General features: G+C 43.0%; 1 protein-coding gene across 4 annotated transcripts in view; it reads left to right on the top strand.

Annotated features, from left to right (window-relative positions):
* Positions 1-12,426, top strand: part of psd2 (pleckstrin and Sec7 domain containing 2) — a 58,970-nt gene that overhangs the window by 23,200 nt on the left and 23,344 nt on the right. For 2 of the 4 annotated variants that reach the window (XM_028589064.1, XM_028589065.1), the window contains 2 exons: positions 4,491-5,057; positions 6,411-7,160. In XM_028589064.1, coding sequence (XP_028444865.1) covers positions 4,576-5,057; positions 6,411-7,160 — 1,232 coding nt within the window. In that variant the 5' untranslated portion in view covers positions 4,491-4,575. Of the gene's footprint in view, positions 1-3,525; positions 3,566-4,490; positions 5,058-6,410; positions 7,161-12,426 lie in introns of those variants that run through there. The other 2 variants (XM_028589066.1, XM_028589067.1) reach the window with 2 other exon arrangements.

Below are 12,426 nucleotides of genomic sequence, written 5' to 3'. Positions count from 1 at the left end.
GAGTGACAGAAGTCTTTTTACTTATTCAAACTGTAATGTGACGAAGAGGATGATTGCGTAAAGCCAAGGTGTTTCTTGGCTTCATCGTGGCTCTGCGTGCTCCAACAATAACATTTGCCACTAGAATTGAGACTGAGAGCTGAATACTACCATTGCATTTGGGTGACGACATTTAGTCCTAAAAAAAAGGAAAGGTCTATTGTAATTAGGAGAAATGCATGAAATAAGGGAGCAATTTGCACGACTTTCTTGGTTTCTGCATAATTTGCCCCGTGCTTTTTGCAGCTGTGATGAAACATTTAGTGGGCCTGTGGTGTCCTCGTGCTTAGGGGCTAAGCCAAAGCACTTGCAACATCATAGAAACAAATTTGGCTCACATCCTAGCCTGCCACAAATCTTTCCTCTCTATCATGATCCCGTTTTTCCTACACCGTTTGATCAAAATTAAGCAGAAATCCTAGAAATTTCCTCTGAGAATCCACAGAGTTTTGTTGGCAGGGTTCAGTGTGATCATTTCAGCCTAACCAGGTCCTCACCTGCATCTGCATGCCATCAGAGCAGCTTCAAATGCCAGTAAAAATTTTACTGCGGTTGTGCTGTCAGTCCCCTGCTACAGATGATTCAGCAGAGCAGAGATCTAAAGTGGCTAAGGACTGCCTGTCTCAGAATCCGTATAAAAAATAATCTCCCCATTAGATTAATGGCTGTTTTGGAGCTTTCAATCACATCACACATGCCTCCTCTGCAGATAAGTTTGCTCAGTTCTGAGCAGTGTACGGACTTTTCATCCACGTTGACTTTAAAAGATGCGATTGAGAGCTCATTCTTGACATTGAAGATTGTGTGATTCAATGACACATTCAATGATACTTTCAATTCATCGATTTATCAAAATTGTTGGGGTGATCGATTTTCTTTGTCGATTTAATTGGCTCATCGTTTCAGCACTGATTGCATTCTTCACACAATTCATCAGATTGTGTAAAAAAAAAGGATTAATTTCATTTTTTTTATACTTAAAAGAAATCAAATTTTCCATAAAAAGAATAATATATCAGCCTGCCTTAATTTAAACATTACAAGCACTCTGCAGTAATTAAGAGCTGCTCATTAGCATTTACCTGTGAGCCTGTGTAAGGATAGAGGAAGACCTGCTAACAGGGGTCTCAGCTGCTCATACCACAGTGCAAGTGAGAGTAACAGTAGACTATTAGAATACATGTTTAAATCTCAGGTTACTATCATGCATTTACACAAAGCACAGACACTCACAGCAGGGATGGAAACAGGGTAGTTAGTTATTCAACTGTGAAATCTCAGAGAGACAGAGAGAGGATGAGCTGGCAGGATCATTCTGACAGGATTCAGTTGAGCTGTATTAAACAAATCTCTCTCTGTGCCTGCCTCCCTGGCTGGCTGTCTGTATTCCTCTGCTTTCTACTCTATCTACCTTTTCCTGCCCTCTTTTTTTTTTTTTTTTTTAAAGAGCTGTTTTGGCATCATCTGGTGCAGAAGACAAAGTGTTCCTAACATATGCATCTCTCGCTCTCTCTCTTTAACACATACACACACACACACACACACGCACCCACACACTGCAACACACATATACACAACTGTTCTCTCATGATCTCTGAGACTTGTAATTGAGGGGCCATCCACACGGAAACTGCCTGAAGACCAAAAGCCATTCGAAAACGCCGCCCTTGCGGCTTTGTTTGGACGGCGAAGCCGCGTACTTAGGTATCTATGATGTCATCGCCACACACCTCGACCTCTAGCCTTCGACCTCTTATCACGACGTCTCATAACAACAACAATGGCCGACTACATGCTTGTGTTCTTGCTGGAGAAGATATTGAGCCTATAGAGAGCCGAAGTCCCGCCCTTCTACTTCCGGTCCATGGGACCTTCATTCGGAAAAAATATGAACGAGAGTCAATGGAGAGATAATAATTATTTGAATATTTTATACCATTTGAATTGAGCCATGGATTACAAATATGATGTTTGTCAATTTAAAACATTATTTTTCAACCGAAGAAAGTCTCAGTTTATTGTTAAACTGTTGAAGTATAAGATTGTGAAAATACGTAATTAGAAAGACTACACACTTCATGGATGACGTCTTGCTGAAGCTACGATGTCTGTGTGTATCGTACCGGGGATGTAACGTTACTCTAATGAGCAGAGGATCTCGCTTGTTCATTTGCTTCTCTGCTGAAAACACTTGACTGGATAAAACACAGCAGTTAAGATAACGTTACATGTGTTGGGGAACAGAGCTAAGCTATCTAGCTAGCTAGCTAGCTAGCGAGCAAGTTGAGCATCAAGCTAGGTGAGGTAGATTGTGTGAGACGGGAGATGTAGTCCACTAAACTAAGTGGTCATACGACAAACCTACAGCTAACTGAGACTTTATTCGGTTGAAAAATTATCTTTTAAATTGACGAACATCATATTTGTAAGGGTGAGGCTATTTGCACCCCTGGTACAATTAGCAATGTATGCTATTTGCACCCCTGGTACAATTAGAAGTGTATGCTATTTGCACCCCTGTGCATTTACAGTACCTTGGCATATATTTACACACAGTTATCCATACTACTCATGTATTACACCTTTTTGGAATATTGTCGCCCTGACATTCTTACCCTAACCAATCCCACTCCTCTTGCCTAAACCTAACCAACCCAACCAGAGCAGGCATATTCATGAGTCTTCCCCTACCACCCTGCAAAAAAATAAATAAATTGCGTTCGCGGGTCTTGACTTGTGCAATTGCATGCAAATTATCCAATCCAAATTTAAAAAAATAAGATCACCACACAGGGGAGTTGAACTCCAAACTCCCATACCAAAGGTAAGCGTACTAATCACTCACCTAGCAGTTCTTTCAGAATGTTGAACAACTGTTAACCACTTGCTTTCCTCAAGCCTCGGTTGCTAGGTAACCATACTGTATACAAAAAAATAGGTACTAACTAACAAACCAACGGTTGTATGCTTTCACTGAAGACAGAAAGCGCAACTGTAGTATCCATTTTCAGCTAGAAATTCAATTGTTATAAACTTTAGAGACAAAACTTCCCTAATATGCCAGTTTTTGCGCTCATGGAAGATGAATGTCCGCCATGATTTCGGTGCACGCGAGCAACGTTTTTTTGTTGTTACATCACAGGGTGTAAATAGCTCAGCTGTGTGGCCGAAGCTATTCGTACCGGGGGTGCAAATAGACACTCCGTATTTGTAATCCATGGCTAAATTCAAACGGGACCAAAAAATAATTTGCCTCTCCCCGTTCACTACCGTTCATATTTTTTCCGAGTTAAGGTCCCATGAGGTCCACCTGAAGGGGCGGGACTTCAGCTCTCTATTAGGGTTACTAGGGCAAAATATTCTGCTCCTGTGCCACCCATAGACAGTATATAATGGACCAATAGACCCTGGACGGAGACCAGTGAAGGCTATTAGAAGCACTTTTCCGGTGATCTCTTGCTTTACTGAGCAGCCTCCAACTGAGAGAGACGACGTAGATGTGACGTGAGCAACCTGTCTAAAAGTTGTAAGTCTTCTGGTAGCTGTGCCAAGAGAAATCTCAATCATTTCCAATCTTACAGAAACGGAGAGTGTAGGTATATTAAGGAGATAACATAGACACAGGCTAATTATTGCTAACTAAAATGCTAGTTAACATTAGTAATTAAACCTAAACAGCTAATGTAAGTTGAAACTGCCTGCGAGCTTCTCCTGTACTATACGGTAATTCCTCTACTGTGTGACAGTAAGTCACTTGGTTATAACACAATCGTTAGCTTATTTTTACAAAAACGTCTGCTACGGAGCTATAACGTGAGGTACAAGGTAATGGAGCCTTTTATACATTGTCGTGTTTCTTTAGAAATAAACAATGGACAAATAGAGTCTTTAAATGCTTCAGATGTAAAGTTATTCGCAGTCAAGTGACGTAAAAAAAAAATGACGGTCAGTGTAATGCTAACAAGAGGTGATCTCTTCGTAGCAACAAAATGGCGCCATCGGAGGTTCGCGTTCTGAAGTGAAGCTTACCCCCTTGGTGCCACCACGCTGAGCAAAAAAGGCTTCTTCTTGTGTTTGGTTTCTTCTTCTACTGTCTGTTTGTATACAGCGCGCAAGCTTTAGGCGCATGCTCCGCCTCTTCTTCGTTTTTGGTGAATTTCTGTAGAAGAAACAGCGGCACCTATAGGCCTGGAATATGAAGTAGCGGGTTGAGTCATATACAAATGGTTCAATTTGGACGCATGGAACGATGCCAGGGAAGACGGGGGAGATCATTTTGGTACGTGTGGACGTGGCCTAAGACTAGAAATAATCAAATGACTATCAGTATCTGCCATAGTTATTATAGTTATAACACTGCTTCTCCTCCTCATTTTTACTTGGTACTTTGTCTTCATGTCATGCTGATTTTCCCTCCCTCTCTCCTGTTTCTCTGTTTCTTTTCTCTGCAGAGGGTCCTCCCTGGTTGCTGATCTGAAGTTCTGGTCCTCATCTCTGGCTGGAGTAGACAGCCGCCCCCCTTCAGTGAAGAGCACCATGACCCAGGAGGGGCAGGCTCTGCCCTCTCCCACCCCACCAGAGAGCCCAGTGGAGCCCAATACAGCCACCACGGAGACACACAGCCAGGCAGAGCAGGACAGGCTGGGGGCCGGGGCGAAGGACGAGCTAGAGGAGGCGAAACAACAAGAAGAGATCAAAGAGGGAGAGGAGGAGGCACAGGGGGAGACACATAGGGAAGGAGAGGGGAGAGAGGAAGTAAAGGATGAGGGAGGAGAGGCTGAGTTAAAAGAGGAGAGGGTGGACGGCACTGGTGATGAGATTCAACAGACAGACGAAGGGGCGGAAGGAGAGAGGGAAAGGACAAGAGCGGAAGGATGTATAAATGTGGAGGTAAGCTCAACGGGGGCCAAGGCAACACATGAGGTGGAGGGGATGAAAGAAGAAGAGGAGGGGAAGGAAAATGAAGAGATGCAACCGGCTACAGAGGAGGAGGCAACTCACCCTCAACAAGCTGGGCGGTTAGTTCACTATCATCTTCACTGTTGTGCTCTGTCAAGATATACTCTATATCGCTGTTGGGCTGGGGAAATCTTGTGACTACATCTTTGGACCTTTAGGTGTCAAAATATGATATACAATTAAACTTTCACCCTTTCTTGTTTTATTATGTATTGGCATGAGAATCTGTACATTCATGCACAAGTATCCCATGAGTTAAAACACACACACACACAGGTTTGTGGGACTTTGTTGGGACCCGTCTTTGACATAATGCATTCCCTAGCCCCTTACCTTAACCATCACAACTAAATGCCTAACCTTAACCTCTTACCCTCACCCTAACCATAACCTAATTCTATCCCTAATCCTAAAACCAAGTCTTAACCCTCAAACTGCCCTTTAAAGTTTTGGGGTCCAGCATTTTGGCCCCACAAAACTGTCGGGACACCACATGTATACTGGACTCCTGTTTTTTGGACCCCACTAATATAGTTAAACAAGAAATCACACACACACACACACACACACACACACACACACACACACACACACACACACACACACAGCTTCCTTAATGCTTACTAAGCATTGCTTACTTACCTAAGACCTTTTTGGTTGGGCCAACTGAAGTTTTTAAATGGCAAATGGTTTTCTCAGTATTGCTCTCTGGTACATAATTAGCCTAATTTTCATTTTACAAAATGAACAGGCTGAAAGAAAATAAACACGGAAGTAAAATAGTGTGATTTTCAAAGAGCTGGAAGACTCAGTAAACCAATTTTAAACCTACAAAGATAGTGAAGGGCAGTCTGTGAACAGTTCAAAATGTGGCAAAGACATAGCTGTTAATTAGTGTGAGCTTTGAGAAGAATCTAGATGAAATTAAATGCATAATATTAAATAGGCAAATGGCAAATTGGTGGTTTTATGAAATGCACAGCCATACATTAACACACAAATACAAAAATACAGCTATTATATATGTAAATAAAGCTGTTTCAAGCTTTGACGAAACCAATTTAACAAGGTATTTCTCTCCATCAGCAGCAAGCACAGAGCACTACAATAGGTTCATATTCTCACAAATAAAAGGGTTGATATAGTGGAGGTTTGACAGACCAGGGGAGATGAGCTTCCAGCTATTCACAAAGTAGCAAATTGGACAGAGCTTTTTCATCTTTAATCTTGAATTGTCAGTGTGGCTATTCAAGCTGAAATATTTGCCCATTGTGCGTGCTTCTCCTGAATGAAGAATGATTTCAGCAATGAATATGAATGATGTGTGCCAATCTCAACAAAGAAACTGCCGTATGTTTTAGTCATATGCTAAAGATAATTTCACACTTTCCTTTTCTTTCTCCACGTTGAAGCAGACTGGCAAATGGCATAGGTGGGAACGAAGACGAGGATGAAGCGGGCGAGGAGGACGAGGGAGGAGACGAGGGGGGGACTCCCACACACTTGGACACTTTCAGCTCTAACTTTGAGTCGACTGTAGAACAGGCTGACACAGAGGTGGAGGAAGAGGAGGAAGAGGTCCAGAAAGAGGGAGACGGGAGAGAAAACCAGGACAGTTTCAGCTCAGCGTTTGAGCAGATTGTTGAGCAGGTCGACGCTCAGGAGGAGGAAGATGATGATGAGGAGGAGGAGGAGGAGGAGAGGGAGAAGGGTAGGGTTGACAACAAAGACGGCTTCAGCTCCACGTTTGAGCGCATCGTAGAGTCTGCCCTGCTGAGGGGCGGGACCTGCTACAGCAGCCTGGACTCTCTGGACGTGCTGTCACTCACAGATGAGACGGACAGCTGCGTCAGCTTCGAGGCGCCACTGACGCCGCTCATCCAACAGAGGGCGCTGTTACAGGGCCCCGAACCCCTGGAGCTGGAGCTGGAAACGGTGCAGGAGCAAGAAGGAGCTGAGGCTGGACCAGAGGCCGGGGAGAGCGCTCTCCGTGGAGCTGGCGCTGTGGCTGGAGTAGAAGGAAGCCCGCTGAGGACCACCATACCGGGGAGCAGGTCTGAGTTTGTGCTGAGCCAGCACGGACGCTGGGCCATCCCTAACGGATACCACACAGACTCCCGGGGAGCCGTGGAAGGTTGTGGAGCCATGATCAGCTCTGTCAGGTAAGGAGGCCAGATTTAGGTTATTTAAGCACCTATCTTTAGTTATGTATGTATGTATGTATGTATGTATGTATGTAAAGGCAGGCAAACTCATTACGGAGGGAACATGTTTTGTCTGAAGATAAATTAGACAATTCTGGTGAAAATTGTTGAAGCTTTTTTATTTCAGCTCTTTATTCTGTATTTCCAGGTGGGGTCTGTCGTTGAGAGAGGGGGTGTTATCAAAGTACATTGTTGTCTGACACGGTGTCCTTTTTGATGTTATCACTAGCAGTCCCCAAAGTCAGTATTCTTTAAATCCTACGCATAGGGGCTATAAAGTTTAACTCCAACAATATACAAATATAACCAATTTTTAACTAGAGCCTGTTTTTTTACCTTTATTTATTCAGGGAAGGTTCACTGAGAGGCAGCCTCTCTTTTGCAGGAATGCCCTGATCACATTCACACAGTTCCACATTCATACCTGGAAGCTGCCCAGTACAACCACAGTCTCCAGCGCTGCTCTTGCACTTTCCCAACCCAGATTTGATCCTATAGGTCTGGGGATTGAACCAACAACCTCCCAGTCACAAGCTCACATCTCTAACCTTTAGGCCAGCTATATACAGCTTTGATGTATATACAGATATTAGAAGGATAGTGATTCTGATGTTTATTTCTTTCTGGGTTGTTCAGGTTGTGCTTCATTCTTCATTCTTTAAATCTGACTGAATGTAACAGCTAATACATATATCTGCAATGGCACACAACTGTTCCACCGTCCATGTAGAAGAAACATGGCGTACACACAGCTTTAGATGTAGAATGGGTCTTTGATCTACCATAGCAAATAGGTTATTTTACGTTTTGCATGTTTAACAAAGTTAAATGAATATTTAGATTATAATGACAGATTCTAGTGTGTCCTGTTGCAGCCAGAAAGTGGAGGCTTTGTGTAGATATCATACTGACACATAATTGGTGTAATATACTTTGACCTTGGCTTAACCAGCAGGTGGCGTGAGCATAGTGAGACCCAGCTGTGGGCCTTCAGAGAGGGGGCAGGGAGGTTGGTTGGGGTTCAATGCGGCAGTCTGGTGGTTCCAAAGGAAGTCATTTGTCCATACATGTAAACTCAGTTGGCAGGCAAATCTTTACCAGTCTACCCAACCAACCAACATAAAATACCAGTCTCAGCTCCAAATCCTCATATCTTTGGGAAAGGAGAGAAGGGAAACTGTTACTGTACATGGTTGGATAGCTTTGTGCCCTTCAGTGTGAATTTAACATTTGCACAACAGGCTTAAACAGCAAAAAGCAAACAAAAAGGCAGTACTGAAAAAAATTCAAAGATGCAGTCGGAGAGCTTTTACATTTTCATGCAGTCGGTGGGACTGTTAAAGCAGTATTGTTGCATTTGAAATGAAACCTCCTTCCCCTGTTGGTAGTGACGGAGAGCCTGGTAAAACCAAACAGAAGGTTCATGAAGCAGCCCTGCACATTGTTGCTGGGGCATTTCCTATCTTAAACCATTTTGCTTAAAGTGTACTTGCACAGTAGGGAGAGATACACTCCAGTGCTGCCAAATTACACAAGGTTTATGCATGACAAAAACCTTCCTTGAACGGGAACCAAATTTCTCGGACTATTGTGGTGGGTGCATATGGCAGATCAACACTTGAAATGTATACAGCAGTATTGGAAACAAGACACAGGGTGTCCATGTAATGAATCACTTCAATGAACTGAACAGCAGGGGTATCCTTCTCTTTTCGTCTCAGGTAGAACGCTGAGATTTTATGCTATGATCTCTAACTCACCCACTCTGTCCATCATTTGCATAGACCCCCAAGGAATTGTGGTGAATACAGCAGCAGCTGACAGTACTTTCTTACATCTAATTACCTTAATAGCACTAAAGAGGGTTGAGGAAGAGGCAGAGCCACTGAAGGGGGAGGGGGAAACAGGAAGCATATGGGAAAAGCCATGTAACGTGAACTATGGCTATAGGTCTGGCTGGCTGGCTTGTATACAATCCCAGTGGCTTGTCCCCCCCCCCCGCCACACAGTTTCAGTTACAAACCTACTGAAATGCCAAATAGATGCACAGACCTCCGCCATGATCAGCTCAGCTAACTGCTGCGATTTGTTTTCAGACTCTCCTGGTGCTTGCACAGCTTAGTACGAGTTTTAGGATGAACCGAGGATTTAAGATGTCGGCTCTCCTTCTCTTTCTCTTCTCTCTCCCCCCCCCGTCTACAGATGTTGTCCTTTAAGCACGGTCTTGCTTCCTGACCACCAGTGCCAAACTGAATGAGCTATTGTTTATGTCATGACATCATCGTCTTCAGCTTTCCTCTGCCCAGCAGGGTCTTAGAGTGTGTGTGTGTGTGTGTGTGTGTGTGTGTGTGAGTGAGCGATAATTGCTCTATGCCAGCTTGTCAGACATTTGAGCACTTAAATCTAGAGAGGATGCATCTGCTAGTCAGTCTTAAAGTGATACTTTAAGTTTTAAAGACACTTACAGTATCCAATTTATCATGAACTAGAAGTCCTAGATGTCCAATCAACTGTAGTTCTTTAGGATATTAAAGGGAGGAGTTGCAAGCATTTAGCAATTCAGTGCAGTCCTTGCTCCAATGCAAGTGGAGGTAAAAGCCATTACTCTGAAATCACAGATGAAGCACATTCAAAGTTTCTTTTGTTGTAATATTCTCTAGAGGCAGCATGCATAATTTTTAAAGAATTGCTTTTCAGCCCAATTTTAATTTAAGTAGCTTGAAGTAGCATGGCTTAAAATGCTAATAATGAAAACACGACAGCACCAGTGGAGTTTTTTTTTTGGTGTACTAAGAACACACAGAGCTCATAGTAAATAGACAGACTATGGTAATTTGAAAATTCCCATCTCTTTATGATTCAAAACACTTATACACGCTATGAAGGCTGCAACATGCACTATCTCATCCTTGTCAACATGTATTTCCCTGTTTCATTTCTTTTTCACTCTGTCACTCCATCTCTTTGTTTACCTCCTGCCTCTGTATTAATTTCTCCATTTTATTTGTTTTATCTCACTTCATCTCATCTCCCGTACCAGCCCTGCCGTCCCCCTCCTTTCTTCTTTGCATCACCTCCTCTTCCTTTTCCCCTGCAGGGCTCTCCTGCTGCTGCTTCTTATCTTTCATTCCTCTCCTCTCCCTACCTCCATTCTTCCCAGTGGTTGGCCATAGAATTGGCGCAGTTGCACATTTTGGCACTTTGGGGCGTCATGGACAACTAGTCTTTTTCACTGCAGGACACAGCAGCTGCAAAGCAGTGGATAAAACATGGCAAGTTAATCAGTCAGTCAGTCAATCAGTCAACTTGGCAGACATTTAGTTGTTTTATGGGTCAGTCGGCCCATGTGTGTGCCTGTCACCCAGAGTTTCTGTTTGCTAGTAGATAGTACTACTCAAATCATATTCATATTCACATGCTACAGAGCATAACCAGACTAGACATAAGAAAACAACACTAAAGTGTCTACAGCTACTTTATATGCTAACATCAGCACGCTAACATGCTCACAATGGTAAGGCTAGCATTCGGATGTTTAGCAACTATAAGTGTTAACATTTGGGCTATCTTAGTTTAGCATGTTAGCAAGCTTATTAGCTCTAAAAGCTGAGGCAGATGTGGAGACATTAGTTTTGCTGATCTTTAGTCATAAACCAAAGTATTTGTCAACTTAAAATGTTGACCCTATTGTGGCGCTTGGGGTAAGTCAGATGATCCCCGAAGTCATTGGATTGATCCTCTAGACATCATAAATCTCTGTACAAAATCCCGTGGCAATTCATCCAATAGTTGCTGAGCAATTTCAGTCTGGATCAAAGTCGAGGGACCAAAACACGGACATTGCCCCAGAGCCACATTGCTACCGTGGCTAAAGACCTTAAAAGCCATTATTTTACTGGATCTATAGATACATAGGAGTCTATGAGCACATTTTTGCTTGCAAAACACACAGTTCTAAACATGGCCACACGGCAAGAATATTATTACTGATGATGATGAGAGTGTATGTAAAAGACAAAACAGTGCAAGACACAAAGTGGTGTATATTTTCAGGAAAACATTGGACTGCAGCGTAAAGCAGTTGGATCACCATATGTATGGTCTACATCTAACATGCACGTCATGAATGCAACCAAAATAGCAAAACTCCATGCCTTACTGCACATGCTTTCAGTGTATCAAAGATATTCAGATTGATTCAGATGGCTGTCAAACCTTCCATCAATGTTTTTGACACCCTTAGTGCGTACATACAGACTCTGTCCAAAATTCAGGCTTCACTTTCCATAAGCGCCAGGCAGAGAGAAGAAACCTAATCTCACCTCAGCCAAACTCTCCCTGTAGATCCTCTCCCTACTACTGCTGATTATTCTGACATCAGTGGACGAAGGAAGTCAAGTCTGCAGCTGGTTACAGGGATATAGGAAACACTGGCTAGTATTGCAGTTGTTGCAGATAAGCCATAAACGTGTTGTGTCAGTGTCTTAGTCAGTAAACCTGCTTATTAGTTCTGAGGCTTTTCAGCCTGAACATCATGTAGTTAGTCAGCCTGTCAGTCAGTCGATTAGGTTGTATTTTAGATTAGACTGTCAATTACATTTGGTCATTTGATTAGTTAGTCAATCAATCTGTTACATTATCCCTCATGTATCCCTCTGTGCCTTGTGGGGACAATCATTTAGGTTTAAAGCTTATCTTTAATCCATATAGAGGCTGTTTGTCTGTCTGCTTGCCTGCCTGCCTGCCTGCCTGCATTTTACTACTGTACATAGCCAGCTCTAGATCTATACAGTGGAGACAACTAGTTGAATGCTACCTGTAGTGTAGAGTAGCATTCATGCAGACAAACAAGAACACACAAAGAAATGCTTCAGAGAAGGGAGAAACACTGACATGGATATGTCACTTCAGACCATTATGCACAGAATCACATCAAAGCACAAACAAATTTTCAAAAAGTAAAGTATGCGTGCCTTGGCTTATGCATACTTTTTACTCATACACGTGCGATATCTCCGGCTGAACATTTGCATGCATGCATATGTTTCTATGTGTATCCGTTTGGGGAGTGTGTGTTCATCCCCCTTGCCTACTAGATCTAAGCCCAAGTAGAGCAGATAAAAGCCAGGCGCAGTTGTTTCCATATCAGAGAAGCAGCTCTGCCGTGTGGACTAATCTCTTTCATATACACTGTCGAGCGCAGAATTGCACGCACACACAAAAA

Source organism: Perca flavescens, chromosome 10 (assembly GCF_004354835.1).
Source record: "Perca flavescens isolate YP-PL-M2 chromosome 10, PFLA_1.0, whole genome shotgun sequence".
Taxonomy (NCBI): Eukaryota; Metazoa; Chordata; class Actinopteri; order Perciformes; family Percidae; genus Perca; species Perca flavescens.
The sequence above is the reverse complement of the archived record's forward strand: the minus strand, read 5'-3'. Positions and strand labels throughout refer to the sequence as shown.